General features: G+C 38.5%; 1 protein-coding gene across 11 annotated transcripts in view; it reads left to right on the forward strand.

Moving 5' to 3' along the window:
* Rnf144b (ring finger protein 144B) overlaps positions 1–27,821 on the forward strand; it is a 191,803-nt gene that overhangs the window by 121,780 nt on the left and 42,202 nt on the right. For 8 of the 11 annotated variants that reach the window (XM_021260584.2, XM_021260583.2, XM_021260582.2 and 5 more), the window contains one exon: positions 23,431–23,535. The exons of 1 other annotated variant lie outside the window; for it this stretch is intronic. In XM_021260584.2, the coding sequence (XP_021116243.1) occupies positions 23,431–23,535 (105 nt within the window). Of the gene's footprint in view, positions 1–14; positions 10,792–23,430; positions 23,536–27,821 lie in introns of those variants that run through there. 2 more of the 11 variants (XM_021260585.2, XM_013073271.3) reach the window with 2 other exon arrangements.

Genomic DNA, 27,821 nt, shown 5'->3' on the forward strand with positions numbered 1-27,821 from the left:
TAAAAGGACAGGATACTTGTCTGTGGCTTACTGAGAGGCCAAGGTTTGGTGCAGTGTGATCCTGCTTCGAAAGCAATCCTACTTCGGGATCTCTTTTGAGCAGCATCTTGTATGGTAAATCCAGTATAGCTGGTAAGTATAATATGTATATGAAATTTATTATTGAGGGGTTAAGTAGCACTTCTCTATTCTTAAAGTTCTAGCAAAGGAACAAAATACAGAACATTTAATGTGTTTTAGTTAACTATCATCTCTAAGAAGCTCACTATTTTTGAATGGTGGAGAATTTACTTTGTTTACTGACCTTTCTTCCATATTCCTACCCATTCCTATGAAGCACACAGTAGACAGTTGCTTTGCTTTGTCGTATCTCTTTGCTATATTTCCACAATATGGTGAATGCTTTTTGTTCCACATGATAAAAGAGAACCGCATGTACTAATAAAAAATAGAAACTAAAAAAAAAAAAAAAAAGAACTCCATGGATCTCCTGGGGCAAACCTGTCTCTTTAGGTGTAATGCCTGATATCCAGCCTGTGACCTTTATTATGAGTTTCTTTGAAGGTTGATTGATCAAGGTATAAAGATAGAAGGCAGGCTGATGAATTGCTATAGGATTCAAATGGCAGAGAATAGTATTATTTGCTCCTGCAACATATACTTGTTGAGCAACCACCATGTCCCAGGAGCTGTTCTTGGCACGAGGATTTATCAGCTAAAGAAACAAAACCCACAAAATATCTTTGCTCTACGGAGCTTATAGTCTGTCAAAGAAAGTTCCACAGAGGACAAAATTGTAGCAAAGAGGTAAGTTATAAAGTATTGGGTGATGAGTTTTTAGGGAGAAAGGAGAGCTGGGTAAAGGGAATCGAGGGGTCTCAGAGGATGTGACGGTTTTCATAGGGTGGTCAAGAATGAGATTCACTGAGAGGCATGTTTATGTTTCTTCTTCTTCCTCATCTTGCCAGTGAGTATTGCTTTATAGGAAGTGAGGAAATGGCCTTGTCATTTCAAAGCAATTTTGGTTTCCTTTGGTCTTGCTCTGTTTCCGAATACTGTCCTTCAAAAAATGATTGTTTCTCTGTCTTTCTCATACATGTTTCTGACCTTTGCTAATCCTTGAAACAAATGAGTCAGAAGCAACATTTGGTGAAAACTGGGATGGAAAATTTTCTCTGATGGTACAAGTGTTTAGAAGGAAGTTATGGAATTCAGTTTTTTTTCCTCTGAGATTTCATAGTGCAGAATTCATGTTTGTGCATCAGTGTTGAGAAAAGAACACCCAAGCAAAGGTTTATTTCATATGCATAAGGAGTTAACACTGATGCATTACCGTTTCAGTAGATTTCAGTTCTTTATTACAAACAACACAACTGCTTCTCATTTCTCCTTTAGCAATCTGAGGGTAGGAGTTAGTACAATGAGATTATTCTGTCATCTGGATTTGTACTTCCTCATTGTTAGGGAACAATCAAAAGCAGAAAGTCACATGGCTTGAAATTTTTGGTACCACTCCAATTTTGGAACGTTTTGTTCCTATAAACATTAACATTCCCTAGACTCCTATTACTCTACTACCTGTGATTTACTGAAATGATAAGCTGTGAGTGTATGATTATACTTGTGTCTGTACATTTGCAATTAGAATAAAACTCATCTGAAATGTTACTTTCTTTTTTTGTTTAATCAGAGATTGATTTCTTCTTTTTAAAAAAGCTGTAAAATATATCTAATACCACCAGGCTTTAATTTGCATTCAAATTAAAGATATCAAATATCTTTTGTGTTTTCAAGGTGGAAAAGAAATTTGTAATATTTTTTGATATGCCACTACAGCTAATTTCCACTTTTAAGTAGGATTGGATGACTTCTCCCAAATACTGACTGAGAAAGACTCCTCCTGAATAGCATGTTTTGAAGATGGTTTTACTGGCATTGTTAAGAACTCCCCAACCCTTATCCCTGCTCTTGTCCATTGCCCAAATGTAATGGCCCCTCTGCTGGGTTTGGTGCTTTGCTGGTATATTTTTATGGACTTGATGAAGTGTTTAGTACATCCTGCCTTTGTCCAATCCTTTCTGGGGTATCCTGGCCATTTTGCTGGGAGCTTTACTTCTTCTGGTTTCCAAGGTCACTGTGCTCCCAGTTCTAGTTCTTCTCAGCTCAGCTGTGTGATGGGGCAAATGATCAATCTCCAGGCCTCTGATTTATCTTTTGCAAAACAAAGGTGTTGGAACCCTTCACAGCCCCTCAGATATGAAGTGCAGTATATGCTGGGAGTGCAGAACAGCCAGATGAGGAGATCAACTTGACTACTGAATGTTAGCCAGCCCATTTCCTATCTTTAGGGAGACTTAGCCTTTAAATAGGTGCATCACATTCCAAGCATATGCTATGGACCACAGCCTTGATGATTGTTGAATGAAATGATCTATAGTCACATTGGCTGGAACCTACCATGTCCTCTTGTTCTTAGAGAGATGTAATACAAACTTGCCTTTTAGAAACTAAGCAATCTTGTGGTTAAGAGGAAATCTGGAGGACCTTTCTTCACTTCTGATGGAGCATTTCCATTTGACATTGCTACCTTTTTAAGTGGAATAACTACTGATTTGCCCACATCTGGTGTTCTGAAAGTCTGCTTTAAATTATTTCACAGTGGTAACTCTTTACTTAAATAATGTCCAGAAAAAAAAATAATGAATATTGCTTCAAACAAACCATTAATCTACCTAGTTTCTAGTTAAAGGCTGTTTTATTTGTAAAGATGGTTTTTGTTAGACTATCATCTCAGCTTGAATATACAGAAAAAATGTATAAAAGCAAGGGAAGTTGAGTGTACAAGACAAAAATGAACAAAGCTCTTACTATCACGAGCAGAATCATAGATCACGCGATATATTATAGAGCCAAAGAAGCTGGTACTTTGGGGTTCAGAAAGAGGTGGCGCATGATTGTTTGTGTTGTGAAGGTTAAAACATCTCAGGGATGGCAAAGAGTCTCAGTCTGCCTCTCTCTCTCTCTTACTCTCTCTCCTTCAAATAATCTAAATATAAACATTCAGACTTTCCTTTTCTTTTTGTGACTCTTTCAGATAATGCTGAACAATTTGTATTCATGTGAAAGAAGAAAGTTCACAAAAGTCAGTTATCAAAGTAGTGAAATTTGTGGATTTGCTCTCTTGTGAGCAATATTTGCCTGTGATTTATTTTGGACACTATTTTTGACAGCCATGACCTAAGGAATATTGAAAAAATAGTTGTGGTATGTTTCTATAACCTAGATAATTTCACCTGAAAAGAGTCGGTATGTTGGGCATGGCCTATTTACCTTTCAGATTAAAGACAGGATGTGCTGAGTGAAAAGAAAATAAATTCCAGCCATATTCTTGCCTTTTTTCCATTACATGTTATTGGTTTGAGGTTGTTAGAACTCCTTTTACTATTCATTTCTCTGGGCCAAATGGATTTTCCACTGTTTAAAAAGTGAGAGAAAATATAAAAAATTTTAGACCAAGCCCTGCTTTCCCTACGGGCCTGTTGGGTGACCTTTAAGAAAAACCCATAGATAGCTGGGAGACATTAACAGTTTGGAATGATCTGCTGTGTGTGTGCATACACACACGCGCACATGTATATATGCACATGGGCTGCTGGTAAGCCTGGAAGGAAGGAACCTGCAATGCTTCTTTCCTGGCTTCTACCTGGTCTCTGTATTAGAGAAAGAATTGCCATTTGCCTCCTCCCAGCTCCATTCATCCCTCACAATATAGCATAGTGGTAAAGAGCCCCCATGCAGATACTATACAAGAAGACCCGGGCTCAAGTTTGCCATTTAATGGTATATGATTTTGGGCAAATTCTTTGGCTTCTCCAACCTTTAGTTTTCTCAGGTGTAAGATGGGGGAAAGAGAAGTTCATAATGCTCTTGGGGTGTTATAAGAAGCATCAAATGAGAACTTCAATAAAGCATCTGGTGTAGCACCAAGCCCATAGTAAGACGGTATTATCATTATTCACTTCCTTCCTAGGTTTCATTTTATACTGAGTTGTTCTGCCTTTCAAAAATGTTTTAGATCAAGGAAAGCTTATAGAGATTTGACTTTATTTGACTGGCTTTCTCATTAACCTTTTATGAAAAGGTGGTTCTATATGTGGAGACACCATAGACTAACAATTTAGAAGGAGAGAGGGAGGGAGGGAGAGAGAGAGAATATTTCTGTACTGGATTCCTCCAAACTGTGGATTACAGCTGGACTTTTAAACTGCAGTTCCAAAAGTAGGTCAGGAAAAACAAAATAATATGACTTTAAAAGTAAATCAGTGAGCACATTTTTGATGGATGTAAAAGGTTCAGATGAAAAAGTATTTCAAGTTGCCATTTGTTTAAGAGTTCCTTACCCCTAGTTAGAATATAATAATAATTTGTTAGCTTGATAAGTTAGTCTAGTATTATTTTTTGTTAGTGTATATTTGTGACCCATACTAGTTTATATTTGATTTGGGAAATATGTATATATAATTTCTTGCTTCCTATCATCTCTCCTTTATTTTGCCCTTTAAATTATTAATATTTTGAGTTTCTCATGTAGGAGCATCATTTTAAGTATCTTTTATTGAGAACTCTCTGAACTGGAAGAAAAACTTAGGCATCTTATTCCAGACTAATGTCACAGAACTGTTTTCTGTCCCTTTTTCTGGTCATGTGATCTGCCAAATTTTGAAATTCTCTAGCTTTCCAGTTTTCCATGTCTTCTATTATTAATAGGTGGAAGGAAACATTCTATTATTTTGTAAGTTTTTGATCTAAAATATACTAGCTTGCAAGATTAGTTTTGTGGTTTTCCCTAATTGTTTTTTAGGTGATCAACAGGTAAGTCAATAACTTTGTCTTTGTAAAATGACTTCTAAGTACTCATTGTTGTATCAGTTAAAGTTTTAATGATAACTGCATAATGGCTTTTATATTTATCAGCTAAGTCACTGGTTTAAAATGCCAATTTCAGTGGTTTGTTTTTCCCTTGACGACTGAGCCACAGCTGGGTCAGATGGCATCTGAGGAATAAGAGCAAATAATAACAGCATGAGAGATGGATTAGACATGATTCAAGGAGGAGCTGGCTTCCTGGACCTATGATCTCATCTACACCTCGTGCTCACTGCTTACTTATTCATGGAAAGTAGTAAAGTGTGGCAAATAGGAAAGAGCGGCAAAAGAAAACCATACCATCAAGGCCTTAGTGACTTTGTCACAGCGTTGCGGTCCTTGAATCGGAAGGGACCTTAGGTCTTCTAGGTCCCTCCCTCTCTCACCTAATGAAAGAAGTTCTTGTCCTGGATGCCTGTATGGTTTGGCATTTAAGAGAATGGGTCTCATGTCTGGTAGTCCAGGCCTCATTTATTCAACAAATATTTACTGTGTCACGCATAATTCTGATGGCTAGAATGTAATGGCAAATAGTCGGGTCAAGGCCTGGTTTCAGAGATCTCAACTTTTAGTGCATGATGCAGATGCTAGCAAGTAAAAGCAGAAGTTGGATTGTAATAAGACCTCTCAAAACACAAAGCAGGATGGGGAGGTCATAAGTGCTGTTAGGGGTGGGGTTTCAACTCTGTGTCAGATAGGCAGGGAAGTCTCACTCATCAGGCAGCATTTGAGCAGGGACCTGAAGGAAAAGAGGACCAAGCCACATAAATATTTGGGAGAAGGAGACTTTTAGACAAGGGGAAGCAGTATGGAAGTTATAAATTGTGTTTGGTGTGGGTCCGGGGATTTAGCTCAGTGGCTTCGCCACCCGCTGAGCAAGCGAAAAGACCCGAGTTTGATCCCTGGTACCAAAACAAAACAAAACAAAATTGTGCTTGGTGTTTAGTGGCACAGTGAGGAGGCCAGTGTGGCTGGCGGGGTGTGTTTGCCTGCACACATGTATGTCTGTGTGTATGTAGGAAGGCAGAAGGAGAGAATAGAAGCCCTTGGAGACTTTGACCCACAGAGTGACATGACCTGGCAGTGTTTTAAATGGATCACTGCGTTAGTAAGAGTTTTCCAGAGAACAGGAAGCAGTAGCCAAAACACATATAGGTACAGATTTATTGTTAGGAATTGGCTCCTGTGGATGTGAGGGAGATCTGGCTGTGACATTTCTCACCCTAATGACTGCCCGTTGGTTTGGCTGATCTGGCTGGCTGGGCAGGTGTCCCCTTTCTCCCTCACAGCTCCATGTGTGTCCCTCCTGAAGCTTCGTGCTTGGGGGAGGAAGACGACCACCCCTTTTAGAAGAGGACTGTCTCTTTGGTCAGGGGTATGCTAGTACTTGTGCTCCTCTCTGGAACCTCCAAATGAGCTGTCAAGGAATTGGCTCCTGCAGTTATGGAGGCTAAGTTCCTTGATTTGCAGGCTGAAAGCTTAAACCCAGGAGAACTGGAAATGGAAGTTCCAATTTGAGTGCAAAGGCCTCAGAACCAGGAGAGCTGATGGTGTATGCCCCAGTGTGAGGATGGCAGAAGCCCAGTGCCCCATAGCACAAACCTTCAGGTGAGAGAGTAAATTCTCCCTTCTTCTCCTTTTTTGTTCTATTTGGGGCTTCAGTGGATTGGATGATCCCCAGCCACATTCAAGAGGGCCATCTGCTTTTCTCAGACTCCTGATTCAAATCTAACTTCATCCAGAAACACCAGAAATAATGTTTAACCAAATATCTGGGAGCCCCCCTCATTCGGTCACATTAACATAGGACATTAATATCACAGTTGCCTCTCACCAATGAACTTCAGAGGCCAGGACAAAAACAACACTAGTTAGAAGACAAATCTGATAATCCAGGCTAGAAATGCAAGTGACCTGGACCAGCAGATGGTAGCTGTTGATGTCTTTGGGCATTCTAAATCTTCATTTTCTTTTATTTAAGGAAAATAATAAATCATCTCGCACAATTATAGAGAGCATTGTCGTAGATAATCTAGATAATGCACTCAGTACAGATCCTGGACTATAGCTAGACTATGTAGCTCTACTAGTTTTAGTGTGATCATCTGAAGAGTTTTCTTGACTGGAAAAACCTCCAAGATTGGGACATACTATGATATTGGCTATTCATTTATTGAATAATTTCAAGCTAATTCAAAATGATCTCCTGTATTCATTTGAAACCTATTTCTATATAAATTCTAGCTGTTAATGTTCTGCTAGAATAAAATTGGTTGAAAGCTAATTTTCCTGTTACTGGTTGAAGTCTAATTCCACTCATTGGCTCTGTATTATTTGAATGAAGGTTATCTTTTGTTAAGGCTTGAGGGCCCAGTCCAGGGCGGGAGGAAGTGAGTGAGGTGTCCCAGGTTAGTCGAGCCAAGAAGTCAGGTGTGGGTCTGGTTCCAGTTCTGTCTATAACTGTGTGACTCTGAGGAAATCATGTCTCCATACTTTCCTCAAATGATGGCTTGGCTTGGAACATTGCTAAAACAATTCATGAGATTTGTTTTTCCCCTCATAGTTCTCCCTTATGAGAGTCCTCAATTACTTCTACCAGCCAGGTCATTTTCCTATGGCAGACTTCAGTTTGTTTAATCATATATATGATTAAACTTATTAATTCCTGTATTAATATACATTCATTTTGTACGGTTGGGTCTCATAACCTAGTGATCTTATTTCACTTGGGGTAGATCCAGTTTATCTTTTTACCTAGAATCCAAACTTACTGAGGGAAAATATCTAGGAAGACAGACACTGCTGGCCATCACTGTTTTCACAATAATAGCAGCTAGTATTTATTGAACACTTAATCTCTACAGGACATTGTTCTAACTACTTTGATACATTTTGTCTATTTAATGATCCAAATTGAGCATTAAGAGATATCCCTATTTTCAACCAGGCACAATGGCTCATGCCTATAATCCCAGCACTTTGGGAGGCGGAGGCAGGAGGATCAGAAATTTAAGTCCTGCTTGGGCAACTTAGCGAGATCTTGTCTCAAAAATGAAAGAAAGAAAGAAAGGAAGGAAGGAAGGAAAGAAAGAAAGAAAGAAAGAAAGGAAAGAAAGACAGAAAGAAGAGAAGAGAAAAGAAAAGAAAAAAGAAAGAAGGCTGGGATGTAGATTAATGGCAGAGTGCCGATGAATTTGATCCCTATTACCCCCCCCCCCCGATATATCCTTGTTCTCAAGATCATGGAGCTGATACTTGTTCCTCATATAACAGTTTTTTGGAATTAGGCGTCTCCATGTTTTGAAGCCCACTCAGCCATCACAAACAAATCACTGACTGACTTGCCAATTTATAAATATGTTTGAGGTAGGCAGGGTACTTGTGCCATCACCAGATAGCTATTCCAGGTAACTCCACCTATTTTGACATAGTTGGCAGTAATTTAGGTGTGGGCATATAGGACTTTAGTTCCTCTGTTCATCTCTTTGTAGAGCTATGGAGCCAACAGGCACAGGATGGACGTGGCTGCTTATCTTTCCCCCTCACCCACCACTCAGAATGCTTGTCAGTTTCAGACTGGGACTTCAGCTAAATGCAAAGCTTTTGGTGACCAATTTCATGTACACTGATTGCTGTCGGGAATTTAATTAGAAATATAGCAAAACCTCTGTTCCCTCTTCCCCTCTCTCCTATCCATCTTTCCTTGCTCTCTTGTTTTTAAACTAGAGACTTTTAATTGTAAATTTAATAATGCTGGTTTTAAAACAAAATTAAACAGAAACTTCAAAAAATATTGAGTGTATGATTATGTCACCTATACTCCCTTCCAGGCTCTTTCTTTCTTTGTAAATAAAAACATAAACACATTTAGGAATATGTACTTATACACACCACTCAATAGAGCAATGAGATTTCTATCTGTAGATACTTTAATTTAACTTGATTTTATGAGTTTAACCTGGTATAGTGTAGATATGTTTCTGTGTAATAATACATAAGTCTACCTTCTTTTAAGATGTTATATAGCTTTCTATGCTATGGCTGTGTCAAAATTTATTTAAAGAAGTTCCTCCTAATAATGGATTTTAAGGTAGTTTTCAGTTTCTGCTATTACAAATGAAAATCTTTGTTCTTATAGCAACATAAAGTTATCTCTTCCTAGGATAATGTTTTAGAAGGTAGATTTGCCTAATAAAAGATACGTTCCTTTTAAATAAATATGTGTAGTTGTATTAGATGAAATAATAGCCACCTCTGTAATGACCTTCCCGATTTTTATATCAGCTTAGCAGCCCCACCCCATAGAGGGAAAACTCCTTCTTTTGACTCTCTGGGTATTTTCAAACTTTTCACTTTCTCTGATCTTATGTGTGGAAAGAACACATCTCACTGTTTAAGCCATTCTTCCTCTTTTAAAGAGGAAGCAGTTTGTTGCAAAAGAAGTGCATGTCATGCATCTGTCTTTACAAAATATACATTATGTTCAGGGCTAGTAGTTTTGGGTAATTTTTACATTAGGATTCACAGTATTGTCAAGTCAGAAGAAAATGATCTGCATCTATTTTATGAGGGTGGCATAAGTAATGAGAAAATAGTATTTATAAGCAGTCCTAAGGCAGTGGGAGGGGCTTTATCACAAAAAAGTTTATGTTTGATGACAAGATGTTACCAAGTAGAAAAGGAAATTTAAAAAATTTACGTGAGTTGGAGCCAAAAAAGGTTGTGAGTTAGCTAGAAAATTCAGTTAATTCTAAAATCCTGTTTTCTGAACATTTCAGTTCATCAAAGATTGGTTATGCAAGGCCTATGTTGTGGATTCCAAATAAGCACTTGAGCTCTTGGAATTAGGACAGACAACAGTTGGTGCCTCTTTTCCATGGAAATAGCTGTGTTAAATGGAATAATACATTCATTAAATAATAAATAATAAATACCTGTGTTAAATGAAAGCCTCAGTGGTCTGAATCGCTTCCCAGCCCCCAGTTGGCTGGACTCTTCTGGAAAGTGTGGGTTATTTGCTGTGAACCTAGGGTGTTTAGTTAATCTCTTTGAACTTCAGTTCATTCATCTGTAAAAATGAAATCAAGGAGGGAGGAAAAGCAAGGGCGTTTGAGTATCTACCATGTAATTTATGTCATGTGAGCCTACTCCTTTTTTTTGTTTTCAATTACTCTTACTCTTAGTTTACAGATAAGAAAACCAATGCAGACAGAATTAAGTAACTTGTCCAAGATCCTTGCTGTTAATTCCTGGATCACAGTGTTGTTTGGATGAAATAATAACCACCTCTGTAAGATACATAGCGTATGGTCTGGCACATAGTACATGTTCCCTAGATTTTATTTGTTAGCATAAGAAAGGGTGAAGATCCGTATTTGGTTTTTATGATCCTCCCTGAGTTTCTAAAGCTTGAGGATGGCCTATATAATGCAAAGCTGACAGCTGGCTATTGATTTTATGTACAGGCAATTTTAGTCTGTACAAAGCAGATGTGAAGAGTAACTGTTTAAAAACAAGTCCAAGGCTTTGTCCAGAGAGCAGAGAATATGCAGTGTCATTGCAGAGGTGACTGTGACCTCCAGTGAAGGGGACTGAGTCGTGTGCTGTAAACTTTCATCTGTGTGACTCTGGGCAAGTTATTTGAGGACGCTGTCCGAGAGATCATGAGGTCTGGTTTACACAACCAGAAGCTCTTAGTGCAGCCAGCAATTTTCAGGTATTGAACTCAAGTTAAAGTTCAGTTCCAGTCCTTCTGTCACACACTGGTGTTCTGCTCCTTACATGCACTGGCTTTGTAGAAGTTACTGGCTTCCCGAGAAGATCTCAGTCTGGTGGTTGCTCCCAAGTGATCCTTACTTGCTGAAGGTAATTGGTGCATGGGTGATTCTACAGCTCACAGATTATTACTGCAGCTGGAAAAGTACTTTACACCTGGAACATCTGCTTTCCCCACATAATGTGTTAGTTACAGGGTGTTTTAATATGTAATCTTGCCTTCTCTTTGATTATCTATGATTTATGGTATTGATCACCTTTAGAAAGAAAACAGTAGCATTTTAAAGTTGTAAACATTCCAGTATTTTCTCATTTTTAGTTCTGACAACATGGAAACCATCATGATATAATGGGGAACAAATGATATCTGTGTTTCAATTAGATCTTGGTTTAAATCTCAACAGCTATATTTTTAGTCATGGGAATTGAGGGTAAGTTACTCAGTTGCTTTATATAGGTGGGGATAACATCAGTCTCCTGAGTTGCTGTGAAGGTTAAGTGAGGTAATTTTCAGGTACATACTGTGTTAGCTTTCTTTACTATAACAAGTACCTAAGAATAGCAACTTAGAAAAAGTTTGTTTTGGCGCACGGTTGTGGAGGATTCCATCCATGATTGGCTGGCCTGTGGTAAGGTATCCCTTTATGGCAGGAGCAAAACCACTTACAAGACAAAAAGAAAGAGGAAGAGAATGTGGTCCCAGAGCCCCATTCAAAGCCATGCCTCCCATGACCTGAAGACCTCCCACTGTGCTCCTCCTTTTACACTTTCCAGTCTTCCAATAATGCCAGGCTGGGATCAAGCCTTTAACACCCAAGTCTCTGGGGGAAGATTCAACATCCAAATTATAGTGCATGCAACAGTCATCACTGGAGTTTGACAAATACTTTCATTCCCATCATATATCTCTTTCCCCCACCTCTCATAGAATGCATAGTTTAGTTTTAGGCCATTACTTTATTTTTTAAAGTGTAGCCCTCAAACTAGTAGCATCTACGAACATGTTAGAAATACAAATTCGTAGGGCCCACCTCAGATATAGTGAAAGAGAAACTTTGGGGATGAGCCCCAATGATCTGTGTCTCAGTTCTTCTAGGTGATGCTGATATACTGGTTTATACTGGTACAGTATTGAGGGCACTGTGGAGGTGAAACATATAAGTTGCTCATTATCATGTGCTTGGAAGTAGGTAGGCTGTGACCACTGATTCATATTTCTGAAACATCTGGTCATATGGCTTTGATATATGAGCTCTGCTTTGATAGTACAGTGTGATTTGCTAGAATGTGGCAGAAACTCAGGACATTTTGAAAGTGGCAGTTCAAGGGTAGTAACTAGGTTAGATTCTATACAAGAATCAAAAGTTGTCTCAGGAATGTAAGCATATGATTTTGCTAAAAAGAAAAGAATGAGTGGTTCAAATTAGAGCAATTAAAGTGAAAACAAAAAACTCCAGACATAAAACTCCCTGATTTCTAGGAACTTACTTGCTTTTAATAAAAAGTTTAAAAAATTATGCTTTCTCAGAATACTCTTGGAGGGATATTATGAGGTGAGGGTAGTTGTAGTTTTGGTAAACTCTAAGTTATAATTAGAAAAATATTCTGATTTTGCTACATAGAATTGAATAAAATTACTGCAGATTAATTTTGAATAAAATGTTTCCTAATAGCCAATCTAGTCATTGTCTAACCTTTTCCTTCATTTTTAGAAGTCTTATTTCTTAGATCTAATAGATTTTCTTTTGTAATGCAGCCATGGAGGCTCATATCTGCCCTACACTGATATGCTCAGTCCCTAACCATCACTCCGTGTAGAGATAATATTCTCATGAAACTGTGACAGCATCATTTCTGGCTCATCAATGTGAGCTATTTTGCATGCTAGCTTCTTAGATATATTCTGGGGAAAAAGAAGTAGCCAATAATGAGTTAGCTTCATTGTCTCATCTATATTTTTTAAATTTCAAAAATTTAATTATTAATATTGATATCATTAGCTTTAATATTTAACTATAATTTCTTCAAACTCTTGAACTATTACATAAATTTACTAATAAATATATAAATTAAATAATAAATGTAAATAAAGCAGGTATTAGAGTTTTATTTAAGATATAACAGAGAGGGCCGGGGATTTAGCTCAGTGGTTCCGCTGCCTGCCTCGAAAGCATAGGGTCCCAAGTTCAATTTCTAGTACCAAAAAAAAAAGTTACTTTGGTATAAGATATAAGAGAGATGGTTTGTGCTTTAAAGAACATTAAAATTTGAGATTTAATAAATGGTATCATTTTAAAATTTTGCTTTTCAATTTCAAAAATGGTGAAATGGCTTGTTAAAAAACTTTTCAAACACACAAAAAGGTCAAAAAAATTTACAATGAATGGCTATATACCCACTTCCTGTTAAAACCCTGTCTTAGTGCATTTGTGCTGCTATAACAAGATACTTGAGACTGGTCAAATATGAAAGATAGAAGTGTTTTTCACTGTCCTGGAGACTGGGAAGGTCAAGGGCAAGGCGCTCTTAGAGTCAGGGTTGGGGAGGGCAGCTCCGTGTTTCCAAGATGACACCTTGTTGCTGCATTCCCCAGAGAGGAGGGACACTGCACCTTTGGAAAGCACAAGGGAAAGGAGGGCAAGAGAGTGATTTCTTCAAACTCAGCCCCTTCTGTAAGAGTGCGAAGGCCATGGATGAGGGCACAGGCCTCAGAGTTAATCACATCCCAAAGCAACCCCGCCGAAGACTGTCACCTTGGTGATTGAGTTTCAGCATGAGTTTTGGAGGGGATGCCATCATTCAGACCACAGCATATTCTGACATTAACTTTTTATTTGCTTTATCACATACCTGTCTTTCCACTTACCATGCTGGCCTTTGGATGGTATGGTATGTATACTTATTCTGAATTCTTTAGTAGAATATACTTAATTTTATTTACTTAGATTGCTTTGCTTACATTTTATTCAAATAACTTCCATAGCCCTGTATCTTTACTGAAGGAATTTCTTGACTCTATTATTTTGGGCTGTGTCTCTTTCTGTGTCGGTAAGATCTTATGGTATGCGCACTCTGAGTGCTGCAGAGTACTGCGCAAGAGTTCAAGTAGGGACTTTCACAGGAGGAGGAAGAAGAGACAAATGAATTATGTGCAATCTTCCTGTGCTGAATGTGGGGTGTGCTTATTCTCACTGCTGGAGTTGGGCTTGTCTGCTGGAGCTGTGATGCCAGCTGAAGGCTTACAGTTCTGTGGGGTCATATTTCTTTGGAGGAAATGGAAGGGTGTAAACTTGGCGAGCCTTCTTGTTTTCTTTCCCTTGGAGCCCTCAGTTGCTTTTCTGGGTATACTGTGTCATAAAGTAGCACCTGGCCCAGATGGATCTTTTTGGGACTAATGTAAGCATTGTTGGCTCCCTCTGTTAAGAAAGGCGGCCCAGGTGGGACAGAAGGAAAAGCCTCTGAAAGGTCAATAGAAGAGTTATTAAATTACTTATGTTGGAAGCAGATCTTCCTTTCCACTCCTAGTATCTGTTCGCTCTTCTTGTTGAAATATTCTTCCAGTTTAGCAGATTTAATTGCTTCGTTGTGAGGGATGTAGCAGGCTACAGCATTTCCAGTGAATTTCTCCTAGAGCTATTTCTGTCACCAAGTTTCCAATTTTGGTGTTTCATGATCACTTGAGATAAAGATAGAATTGTTTGATCACTCTTGCTTGGTGGGAACTGGAGGTACTTTTGCTTGGAGCCCAGATTTAATCTCCCCTATTGAATGACTGTTCTCAAGCTTATGAGGTGGATCTTTGAACCCCTTTTCCAGCAAAAGTAACAGCACTATTTTGAGTTAAAGTATTTGAAGACTCCCAATCAGAGTTTTAAATTTTGCATATATAATTTTCTTTACTATTTTTTTCTGCAGCCAGCTGAATGCATGCAATTTCTGTGAAGGTTTTGGTTACAAAGGACTCATTCCTTCCTCTGGAGTTCACGTTGGTCAACTTACTAAATGACTATAATCAGTAGTGATGGGAATAATACAGTAGTATCTTCTCTGACTGGAAGTGAAGATATGGATGATGCTGTGCTATTATTTCTCAGACTTGGTGTCACATTGGAATCACTTTAAGAGTTTAAAAACATTGATGTAGTGGATCCTTGACTTACAAACTCGATCGGTTCCTGAGGGCTGATTGTGACTCAAGTTGGTTGTAAGTCAATACAGCTGAGATCTGGATGTTTACCTGGGTACACGCTATAGACAACAAGAGGCAGATACATTGTCCATTAACCTAATTAACCCAAGTTGTTTTTAGGTCAGGCCAGTCATAACTTCAGGGTCCACTGTACTGGGTTATTAAGGTTGCAGAATACAAGATCAATATGCAAAAATCAATAGTATTTCTAGGAATAATATGATAATGGAATTTAAACATTTCCTTTTATAATAGCATCAAAAAGAATAATATACTTAGGAATAAACTTGACAAAAGTGTAAAACTTATTTCTGAAAACTGTAAGACATTATTAAAAGGAAGTAAAAAGATTAATAAAAAATAATAAAAAGATTGAATAAATGGAAAGACACTCCATGTTTATAGTTTGGGAGAATGAATATTATTATTCCCCAAATGTATCTACATATCCAACAGACTCCCTATAAAAATTTCGACTGTCTTTACAGAATTGACAAGCTCATCCTTAACTCATATGGAAATTTGAGGGACCTAGCAAGTAAAAACCATCTTGAAAAAGAAGAACGAAGTCGGAGAACTCACTCCCTGATTTCAAAACTTGCTATAGAGCTACAGTAATCAAAATAAGTTGATACCATCATGAGGATCGATACACAGATCAATGAAATAGAAATCATCATACTTTTTTTTTTTGGTACCGGGGACTGAACTCGGGACCTTGCGCTTGTGCGGCAGGCGGCAGAACCACTGAGCTAAATCCCCAGTCCCCTCATAGTTATTTTTAGTTTGTTTTCAACAGGGGTGCTAAGACAATTCAAGGAGGAAAGGCGTTTTGTTTGTTTTTTGTTTGTTTGTTTTTTAAACAAATGATGCCTGGATAGCTGGATATTTGTTTGCAAAAGAATGTAAACTACTCCCTCACAAATGTTAACCCACAAAGAACTATGGACCTATACATAGGAGTTGAAATGATAAAACTCTTAGAAAAAATAAAGGAAAATAGAAAAAGTCCTATGACTTTGGTCAGTCATATGACACCAAAAACATGAGCAACAAAAGAAAAAAATAAACTGCTCAGTCAGGTTAAGTTTGGGGTGGTTACTAGATAGCTGGTGAGGGGTGTCTAGCAGACATTTATTGGGAATATGTTAAGAGCTAAAGAAGAGTCATCATTGAGTCTTGTGGATTGTTCTACTGTGTGGATGGAGATGCTATTGATAGAGACAGAACACAAAAAGAAGACTAGATTTAGGGGGAAAATCATGAATTCAGTTGTGTATTTGGTGAGTTTGAGGTTTCTGTGATCCATCTAGGATAAGTGAAAATTTGAGCATTTAAAAACTGAGTGGAGGAAAATGGGAGAGATGGAGAAGGAACAGCTAGAGGGGGAGAGTGACCATCTGAAGAGTGTAGAGTCCCGAAGACAGCGGGAAAGGAGGTTTTCAGAAGGTGCTCATGGTTAACGGGCAAGTTCACCTGATACTGTGGAGGTTGGGAAAGAAGACATTCATGTACTGGATTTAGTGACATGTGGGTCCCCAGTGACTTTCAACAGCCATTGTAATAACTCGTAAGTTGGAACTGGGATGGGGTTGGTGAACCAGTGAGGGCTGACAGTTCTGTTTACCATTTGACTGTGAATGAGAGAGGAATGAAAAAGTCCATGTGCACCCAGCCCGAGCAGCGAGGACAGGCTGTTTTCCTTTGTGTTTTTATTATTATTTTTCATTGATTAGATATTTTGAACATGCTTAACTTATGAATAAGGACCTAGTAGATATGAAAAAATTAAGGCATAGGAAAGAGAATGGATAAGCAATAGGTGCATTTCCTGAAAGGCAGGAAGGGATGGAATTAGAAAAAAATTAGCTTCTATATTTCCAAGGAAAGAAAAAGGGACAATGCATGTGAGGGTGAGCTTATATTTTTTAGTGATTGTAACTCAAGGAGTGTGGCTCCAAAATGGTGCTAGATTTAGGCTTCCCGTTCCTATAAAAGCCCGAGTTATCTACCATGTATTATCTCTGGTGACAGGCGCTTCTAGGGGACATGAAGAAGAATAGGCGTGATCCAGACCCTAAAGATACTCCTGGGCTACTACAAAGACAGGCAAGTTCATAGTCTCCTACAATGTAGGGTGCTAGGCAGGCTTCAATTGTTAGCATCTCTTGTTACCTAAGGTGGTGTAGGAAAGTCAGTAAGTAGGGGAGGGGGAGATGCCAATGTTCTGCAGAACTAGGGGAGGGCAGGGGAATTGTATAGTTTGTAAAATTCTTATAAATAGTATGATATTCTGATATGTTCTCATGGGAAATACAATGGCCCCAGGCCCACTGGCATTGAGAATTACTGTGTTCTTTTGAGCAATTTATTTGGCTTTTTTTTTTTGAAGGGAAAAGTAATTAGAACTTCAGTGATGAGCTATTTTAAAATTATTTTTATTAGAGTCTTATTTAAACTTATGCAAACATAATACGGGGTATTAAGTGTATTTAGGGTTATGTCTTTTAAACAAGAGCATAAGAATAAATGTGCAGGCTGAATATTGGCTAAAATCACAGAGCATAAAATTTAAGAGAACATTAATGTGAAGGGTGATGTTTGGCTTCAGCGAAATTGCTGTTTACAGTAGGCCCTGAGTTTGGAGTGACCCATGAGCAAGTGGCTATTGGTGACTATCACTTTTCTCTTTCTCCCTCACTAAAAATTTTGACTTGTATAGCTTTCATTGGGTCTAGATTCTTCCATCATTTTTTCATCTGCTTGTGATAAACCACAAGTTCTGCTTGTCCAGAGCAGGAGTGCAACACGTGACACCAGGAGCACAAATGAGATCATTGAGATTGAGTGGGAATAGGGAGTTTCTTGACATGACCCAGAGGCTACTTTTACTAAGAGTATTGAGAAAACAGGAAATGGGAGAAACCTGTAATGCACTCCTGTGCTTCTAAGGATGCACTCTTGCCCCCAGTCTGAAAAGTACAATGCTAGCTGGCCTCAGCATGCTGTAAGAGCAGATGGGCTGGGTGTCCATCAGACTAGGGGTGAGGCAGGGAAGACTTCTGAAATGAGAGAAACTAAAGGATGAGAACTGTGAAATAGGTCCCTTTTTAACTCTACTTATGGCTTGTTGATTGACTTAGAACTTCTCATTTGTAATTATTTGCTACCAGGTTTTCCTATCAGCCCTCTGATGTCCTGTGTGGCTGTCCAACCACTGTGGTGGGGAAGCTGATCCCCATCAGTAATATCCTATTGGTAAAAATCAAGGTCCCTGAAAGAGGTTTTGTAAGAAAAAGTTTTAGGATCTGATTCTTCCAAGACACAGTTTCCTCCCTAGATATAGATTGTTGATTTGTTTGAATTTTTGTAATCAAACTGGGATACTTTTGTTAGTAGACTTTAGAATAGGGAGCAATAGCAACATGAATTGTACTGATAATTGGACCTACCAGGAGCCCACAAAAGAGGCTTGGTCTTGGATTATGTACAAAGATCGTAGTCCAAACTGGAATGAACACAATATTGGCCTTAATATGAGATACTATTTAGAACGCCCTGGAGATCTTGTGAGGAAATTATGTATGGAGGCAGAGAAATTTCCCTCTGCATTTTATGGATTATCCATTTTAATTCACATGTTGTACCAAGAGTGAGAAAGAGCACACTCAGAATCTGTCTAGGTTTTGGCTGTTAGCCACCTCCTACCCGCAATGGTTGAGTTAGGGATGAGACACCCTAAGTTAGTTCACTAACTCACCTTCAAGCCAGGAGGGCTGCTAGTTCTTGGACCTGAGCATCCCCAAACCTGCATTCAGAAGCAGACAAGACCCTGGGGGTGGGAGGCAATTTAAACTTTGAACTATTGGCACTTCTTATCTCCTTCCCCTCAGCACTACCCGTTTTCTTCTTTCCTCCCCTACCTACCCTTGTGAGGCTGATCTCCACAGGTCACATCTGTTTGGGGACTTATACTTCCACATGTCTGCTTATCTGTCATTTAGAAACATCTATTCCATTCTCTGATTATACTTTATATTTGCAGACCTTTTTAACTTTTCAGATATTTTCATATTTCCGCTCTAATAGGGGCTCAATATTTCCCTGAGAGTAGGCAAAACAGGTGGTGTCCCACTTTATAAACAAGAGTATTGTAGCTAGAGAGGCTAACTTACCCAACATTTGAGGCAATTGTTGGCATCCAGTTCTATTCGTTATTCCTTGGAATGTTTTTTGTCTTAGGAAAAAACCTTAAGGGAGGCACAGTTTAGTGACAGAGAATAAGGAACAGTATAGTGAATTTTAAAAATAATATAGTGCCCCTCCCATGGCTTGTTCTTGGGTGGGGTACATAGGTGCTTTGTCCTAATATGGGGACCCTTTTTTCCATGTCTACCATAACAGATGAGAATACCTTAGGAGGAATGCCCCCTTGAAAAGTGGTCCAGGAAAAATCCCTTTCTTGAAAAATTCCATTGATATAATTCATGGGCTCTGAGTTGGAAGAGGCAATATAAAGCATTTCCTGTACTAGTTGTGTAAGGTGGTTAAATCCTTGGTTAGATCCCATCTGAAACCTTGAGGGTTGCCAAGTAACTTTGACAAATAATCCTTGTTATTATACATGGCCTTTATGGCCTTAAAAGCACTTCTGTGTTTTACCAAACTAATTAAATAAAATTAAATACAATATTGACTATTCAAAATAAAAATTGTTCCTTCCTTCATGGGTCATCTGGGTTTTTGAAATGTTCTACTCAAAACATTCTTCTTAGAATTGGTTAGCTGTTGAGAAACTTGCATATTTAGGTTTCTGTGTAACATTACTTAATGAAATGTAATGAAATACTGAAATGTGATTTTTTCTATGCTTCTCTATAATTAATAAGCTTGAGGCCAGTTTTCTTCCTCCAGAATTGTTAACAGCTTACCTATGTTTAGTTTGTATAAAACACGCAAGAGTTCATGTGAATGTTTTCAGTCCTTTTGTGCTTTATTAGCTAGAGGTATTGAAGAAGAGAGGGAGATTTGGAGGTTAAGTTCTTTGGTGAAAGCAAATGGAAGCCATGTAATGAACTCAAGGTACTTAAAAATTAAGAATTCACTACAAAGCAATAGCTAGGACTGTTGTCACCCTTTGCTGAAATGCATGTACACAGTAATGGCATGTCAAATGCCTGTGCTTTAAGATTACTTAGCAACATGCACTTGCAAATCTTTATTTTCACCAAGTGTTTTGTAGAATAAGAACAGAGGGTATATGTATCTAAAGCCTGTAGTCAATGTGTAGAGCGCTCCAGTTTCTCTTCTGAAATCATAGGTCACACAGTATTATTTGCAGCTAAGAGAGTACTTGTGGGAAGCCTTAAAATTCATTAGGTTGATGTATCTTGATTTGCTCGTGTACCCAAGAACATTGCATTAGCAAATGGAACCTCCATTGTAAGCTCTTGGGGAAACTTATATTTCAACTTCCAAATTTGCTGTGTAAGTCTAAATGATTTTTTTTTTTTTTTTTGCCTAGAGAAACTCACACAGTGTCTCTGGTTCATATTTAACAATAAGTTCTGAGGAGAATCTTGGCTAGAAGCACATGGAATCTTCTGTTAAAGATATCTGCTCTGCCTACACAACTTCTTCATCCTTAACTGGTCTCTGCAGGGAGCAATGAAGGGATTATCTCAGAAGGCCAAAGCTGTAGCAGTTCCCCACAAAGTTTTTAATAGAAAAATTATATTCACTTGGATTAATAAAACAAATATCACTGTTGTATTACTTTACAAACTTGCATTTATTTGATTGAAATGACTGTACACTCTTAAAGTCCAAATAAAGAGAGTAAACACATGACCTAATGGTCTGCAATTTATAAATTTATAAGGGCCTTTTTTTTTTTTTTTTTTGCAGTACCGGTATAAGGGAGTTTTAAAAATAAAATTTCAGAGGTGTGTGTGTGTACAAGCGTGTGCAGGTGCATGTGTTTTTTTCGGTTTTTTTGGTACCGGGGATTGAACTCAGGACCTTGTGCTTGCGAAGGTGCGTGTGTTTTGAACCCTATGAAATAACCGTAACAGATATCATTGTCTCCATTTTCAAAGTTGAGAGAAATAAGTCTGGGTTCTAGGCAGAGTCATTTTCCCACTGTCACCCCTGGCAGAGCAGAGCTAGGTCTAGACCCAGTTACTAGGTTCTGTAGTTCATTGTGCCATTCACTTTGTTATCCTCAGAAGCCTGAAGACATTTCTTTTTAGAGTCTGATTACCTCAGTGTCATCACACGGCACCCATTGTGGGATGAAGGCAATAATACTGGAAGTGGTGTGACTCATGGAAGGCTGAGGTCCTCGGAAGCACACCAGTGACTTCTTTGTCCCTTGGTGACTCTCCCTTGTGTGAGCCACTTTATTGTTCCCTTGGGGTTTTTGCCTGCCCCCTGAAGTTCTTCCCCCCATGGCCTTCCTGCGACTCTCTTCTGCACACCACTGGTCCTGATATTAAGACCATACAGTATTTGGTTCAGTAATCTTGGAGCAAGTAATTGTTTACTTTTCTCTTAGACAAGAAAGTGAATGTCAGAAATCTACTTTCTGTATTGAGGTTGGTCACAGCAGAACAGCGACTTAAGAGGGCCCCCTGCTCCCAGGTTTCCTTTATCCTCCAGATTATACCAAATCACAAGCATTTCTTCATGCATATAAATAACATTTGAAAATGTTTTTCATGATTCTGCAGCATCCCATTGCATGAATTCAGTAAATTTAAGTGTTGGATATTTAGGTTATTTTCTAGTTTTAGTTGAGATAGAAAAAAAATGCGGAGAAGGGAACTGTTAACTCCTTGAAGAGATACAAATATGGTTTAAATGGTTGACCTTGGTCATTGATTTGTCAGCACATATAGTAGTCATTTTAATCAGATAAATACACGTTTTTAAGTAATGAAGATTAGTTTTCTTTTCAAATGGGGAAAATGAATTTAAAAAAAGGTCCGTGAAAGACTTTAGTTTCACAATTGTCATAAATATTCTGGCCATAGACTTATATAATGATTTATGCAGTGGTACTTGGCAATATTTTTAGTGTAAGTTGATACATGAATGTGTACATTTAAAAATCTAAACTCAGTATAAATAATCATTCCTCTGTAGAAGTCATTGCTTCATTGACTAGCTTTTGGAGTAGTGTACTCCTTAAACATTTGAGCTTGACATCTTTTTGTCATGTAGAAAAGGGCTCACTAATGATGAGCAAATTAGTAGAAATTGAGGAGCCAATTTATGGGTTTCTTAGTTTTATTTGCTGGAACTAGAATGGTCCCTCAGTATCTGTAGGGATTGATTCCAGGACTCCCCACAGATACCAAAATCTGTTGATGCTCAAGTACTTTCTATAAAATGTGATAGTATTTGCATATAACCTACACACATCCTCTTGTGTGCTTGAAATCAACTCTTCTTTTTATACCTAATAAAATTTAAAATGTTATATCACTAGCTGTTATAATGTTTTTAAGGAATAATGACAAGAAAAAAGGCTATACATGTTTGGTACAGACCCAGCCGTCATAGGCCTAATTGTATAATCCATGTCAGGAGCAACACAGCGTTTTTTTCCCAATGTTCTCAATCAGAGCTTGGTTCTGTCTGCAGATGTGGAACTTGGAGCTACAGGGGTCTACTGTGTGTCTGTTAACTTCCTGTGGGCATGTGAGGTTGGATTTGTGGGCAAGAGGAAGAGTCAGAGGCCTCCTTGACTCTAGCATTCCTTGTCTTACATCCTTAGCCAGACTCATGTCCCACTCACTGCCCAAGGTCTGGACCGCACAGCAACCAGTGAGTAGACCAAGGTTTTGCTTGGTGTTCCCTTCTTTCTCTCCTTGGGTTCCTTTTTTAAAACTCAATTTCTGTTTTTTCCCAGTGATCAGAGCCTTCTTTTTACTCAAACCTCTTCAACATGTCATTGACCAAAGCCTCTGTTTTTGGAGGTCTCATTCTCCTAAATTGCCTTCGTTGTCCTGGTCAGCAGGAAGGCACTTGACTGTCCCAAGTGTGACACTATCTTTAGCTTTTAACATGTCCCTGGATAAGTCACCGCCTTAATCTTATGTTTATTCTGGTGGGGTAGTTCAGTGCCAGTTTCACAGAATTCCATTTTACTTTTGGGCAAACTTTGAGGGAGAGGACTGCTCCTTAAAAATGAAATTAGGAAGTCATATGAGTTAAAATATTCAAACAAGGCCTCTACCATGACTGTAAAAAGAGTTTCTTCTTTCTCAGTCTGTGGTGGATAAATGGTGTGAGCAAATGGGAATATGAGTTGAATAAACTCTTAGGATGAAGTCATGCATAATTAATTGCCAGTCTCTGCATTCTTTCCAAAGTGATAGCTCTTAGTCTTCGTACTTGTGATAACTTACATTTCCTACGTACAAGAACCCCAGAACATCCAATTAAGGAAGAGGCAGTGGTGGCTCTGTTATGTAAATTTTGTGCTGTGATGATGGGGTGGGTAATTGTCTGTCTTTTTTCTTCTCAATTTCTAGTGCCTGAAGCAGTATATGCAGCTGGCAATCCGAGAAGGATGTGGGGCTCCCATTACCTGTCCTGACATGGTGTGCCTAAACCATGGGACCTTGCAGGAAGCTGAGGTATGGATGTGTGTCACCACCTTCCCTTCCTTCCTGTTGACATTGTTTATTAGGATCTTGACCCTTTATATACCTCCCTACTAGAGAATCTAGCGACAATTTATGAGGTTAACTTTTTAAAGGAGCACTGCGTTGCTGCGTACCACTGGGTTCTTTATACAAATTCTTAAAGCTGTCGTTTACCTCAGTTCTATTTATATATGCCATCTTGCAAGATGCAGAAGCTCTAAAATAGGCAGAGACACTAGAAATCATATTGAGCAAATGTGAGGTTTTAAGGCTGAAAATAAATGCTCCTGTGATCTTGAAAACTTTAAAGATAAATAGATCATTTATTACCTACAGTTATGGAATGTATAATCTACTGTGATTCTATAGTGATAGTCTGATTTGAGCCATTTCCAAATAGAAAGAGGCCTTTCAATTGATCAAACACCAAAAATGTCTTTCTTTTTTGAGTGAGTTCTTCCACTTACTTAAGACTGTGATTTATCTCATTCTTTTGTTTGTTCAATCTCTGATCATTGGTATGCTCTTAAATCTGCTTTTTAATCATTAGTCCTTGATCACTTTAAATCAGAATATAATGAATTCTTGTCTAATTCTGAAAGGAGTTCCAAGAAACAGATGAAATAAGTTATCTATTCAGTAAACAAAGAGCACCTGCTTTGAACCAAGTACTCTTTGGTTGCTTTCATGGACAGTATTCAATCTAATCTTCTCAACAAACCTCATGGAGTTGAGTGTTATGTTCAGATAGGGAAACTGAGGGCCAGAGAATCTTAAGTAACTTTCTTAGACACGTATGTCTAGAAAGTAGAAGAGAAGCCAGAATTCTAATCCAGTTCTTTCTGACCACCATATTTATATGGCTTTAAGTGTAGAACTAGATATATAGATAGAATGTGTAACAAAAGAGTTGGTCATCAAAAGCCCAATAGTGTGTGGGTCTGTAGCAATAAATGCATATAGATACATGTGCATGTGTGTATGCATGTGTATATATACATATTTTGCTTATGAATTTATGTGTTTTTATGTGTACATCCTTTATAAGCAGAACAGTCAGAAAGATAATTATAGATGGTTTCTAACCTAACACAGTGATTATCTGTGTTTAGTTTATGGAATTTCAGCTTAAGGCTATATGAATTCAAAGTGTTTTTTTTAAGGAAGCATAAAATTTAGAATACATAATGATTTAGAAATTATCTAAGGAAATAAAGAAATTAGTTTTTTAAATAAAAAAGTAATATGGAATATGTAAATCTTGCTATTTACTTTCATGTGGAGGATGGGTAGAAGGAAATTAAAGCGGGGGGGATTAAGGCTAGCTACCAGGAACACGGTTGAACAGTATAACTTAGAATTGTTTTTAAAAAGAGACTCAAGTGCTTGGGAGCATCTTTTTATGCCTGATCTCTTCCAAAGACAGAAGCTTCCTTTTTGACTTGCTTCTTTGGTTTTTGACTGCTCACACAAGTGTTAAAAGAGCGTGTGTGGTGTGAGGCCCTGTTCCAGGCTGAGATTGAGCAGAGGATAAGGCGGTCGCAGCGCTATCCTGGTAGAGTTTCTGATTTAGCAGGCAGACAATGAGCAATGACTCAGATCATTGTAAAAGTGAAACTCAAGAGAAGGGGCAGGCAAAAGGGCTGGGTCTGGTATAAGATCTTATTTAAATCCGGATGCGTAATCTACTAAATGTAAATGAGTAGTTTGATTGATGATGCTTTGAAATAAGCCTATGAAATTAATTGGAGTTTTGTCTTGTAGCCCTGTGCTTTCCATTCCAGTAGTCACCAACCACATTTGGGTATTTAATTTTAGATTAATTAAAATTTAATAAAATTTAAAGTTGGGTGTGGTGCCCCATGCCTGTAATTTCCAGCCTTCTGGTCAGGAGGATCACAAGTTTAAGTCCAGCCTTAGCTACTAAATGAGGCACTGTTTCAAAATTTAAAAAACATTTTTTTTAAAAGGCTGAATACGTAGCTCAGTGTGAAGGCCCTGGGTTCAATCCCCAGTGCCAAGGAAAAAAATTCAGTTTTTCAGTTGTGCCAGTCAGTAATGGTTTTTAAATGCTGAAGAGCCATGTATGATTAATGGCTCCCTGATTGGACAGCAGAGAATACCGTAGTCTGATCATTGCAGAAAGCTCAGTTGCAAGATGCTGTGTCCTGGACTTTTCAGTAAATGGTAACCATAAACTACCAGGGCTTTGAATGTTGAGTGTTAGTGCTAACGTGTTCAGACAAGTGGGTAGAGCCACACCATAGTTTCTCACAGTTCTCTAGAACACGGCTTAACTATTCTGACTTTCTTTGTATAGACATTTTCTCTTTGTTCTCCTTATCCTTTTCCCACTGTCTTCATTCACATTCGCGCTTTCCTGCTTCTAGTTCTGTTGATTCAGTTTTTCTCTGAAAGCAATTTCACTTTTAGGCTACATTAAAACCTAACAAACCCATAATGGCTCAAATAATTATAAAAGCATACTTGAAAAACATAGAACAAAATTGTATTCCAAACTAAACTAATTTAAATTTTCTAAAGTCTTTCTCATTAGATGAGAATAAGACACTCCAGGGCATTGGCCTTGCTAAGAGCCTAGCCAGGGATGGGCATTAATGCACAATACTCCAGTGTTCTTCACCAACTTGCTACTTTTTTTTTTCAGAACAGCAACAGAGTGTGGTGGTAATAGGGGTTGTTTTCATTCTGACTTGAGCACTGAATAGAGGATAGTGGAGATCTGAATAGCTCTATCAGTTTATATGGCCCATCTCCTCTGAAAGTAAATACCACACACATGACAATACCACACAGGTGAACTAGGGTGCTACCACCTTCCTTTCTACACTTGATCTTAGCCAAAAGGCCAAGAAGCGATTCACTTGCTTTGCATTAGGATTTCATCATACACAGTTATTATGATAATATGTGGCTCATCCTCCGTGTATTTTTGAGTATGTCACAGTGGGACTCATTCATTCATAGGATGCTTGACTGGATTCCACTTCTATGACTACTCCTTTCCCCTTAAAAATAAAACATTTAATTATATAGGTAACTCATAAATATCATTCGCTTGTTAAAGATAATTCTGGTTAAAGCTAGTTTCTTTTGTCCTGCTCTATTTCTGTTATGGTATATGATTTTAAAAAATCATTCATTGTCTTATAAAATGCATGTAAGTAAGCATTTCTTCATGTTCAAAAGACACTAGGAGTTTAGCCTTTTTCCTCTGCATGCTCTTCTGTGGAGATCTAGCTCAAACAGTTGGCTCTTTCTGTGTCCACCTTCTCGGTTCCTCCAAATTTGCTCAGTTGTGGCGCTGGTGTGTCACATTTGTCTATCAGGAATAGCCTCACTATCGAAGCATTTAGTGCCCAGTTCAAGCCCTATTTGCTTATGCAGGAAATAGTACAAAATGGCAGCCTTGCTTTCAGTGACCTGGAAGCTGTTGAGAGGCAGTGACTTGGGGAGGATTTGGGGCTAGAGGTGAACCTGCTGAGAGCCAGGGGAAGCCAGACTTTTCCTTCATTGCATCATCCTGTACTTTCAGATGTTGCTCTAGGGCTTTTCCAATATACTTGATCCAGGAATCTTGTCCAACATGCAGTTCTGAAGCAGGACACAGATTGTTGTTCTGATAGCATTACTTCAAGCAAATCCCTTGCTTGAAGTTAGTAGCCCTCTAAAAAAAGGCACTATCTAATGTAAGCAGTTTCCTTCTAGTGCTCTGGAACTATCGTCTGTCACTTGCTGGCAGTCATCAACCATATGCCCAGGCTATGTCAAATGAGAGTGGCGCATGCATAACCATATGAATAGTACCTGCCATTACACCACCCGAGAAATTGAACTTCTTCCAAATGCCAGCTGGTAGCCAAGGGCAGGGAAGAGTTCTCACCCACCAGTCTTCCTTCCAAGTCCTGGGGCACTGAAACAAACAGCCTGCCTTTTAATTCCAATGCCACAGCATGCATCGGAAAAGGTTGGTGCAGCTGCTCTTGCCAAGAATGGGGGCTCAGGGTTTCCATAGGAAAGGGTTTAAGAGTATGACATTCTGGAAGCCTAGGGGAGAGGTGGGAGTGGAGTGTTAAGGGATTTGAAGCTGTATTGGCAAAATAAGTACAGTTTTTCTTTTAAAAAGTTTTATTTACTTAGGATGGCTTTGGGAAAGGCTGCTAGAGTTACAGGATCCAAGTGTTCTCTACAAATCACCCCTTAGCACTGCCTGCACTTGCCATCTTTTCTCTTAATATTCTTCCTTCTCATGATCA

This window comes from Heterocephalus glaber, unplaced genomic scaffold (assembly GCF_053883595.1).
Source record: "Heterocephalus glaber isolate CG9 unplaced genomic scaffold, H.glaber_assembly_v1.0 deba00001472, whole genome shotgun sequence".
In the NCBI taxonomy this organism is placed as follows: domain Eukaryota; kingdom Metazoa; phylum Chordata; class Mammalia; order Rodentia; family Bathyergidae; genus Heterocephalus; species Heterocephalus glaber.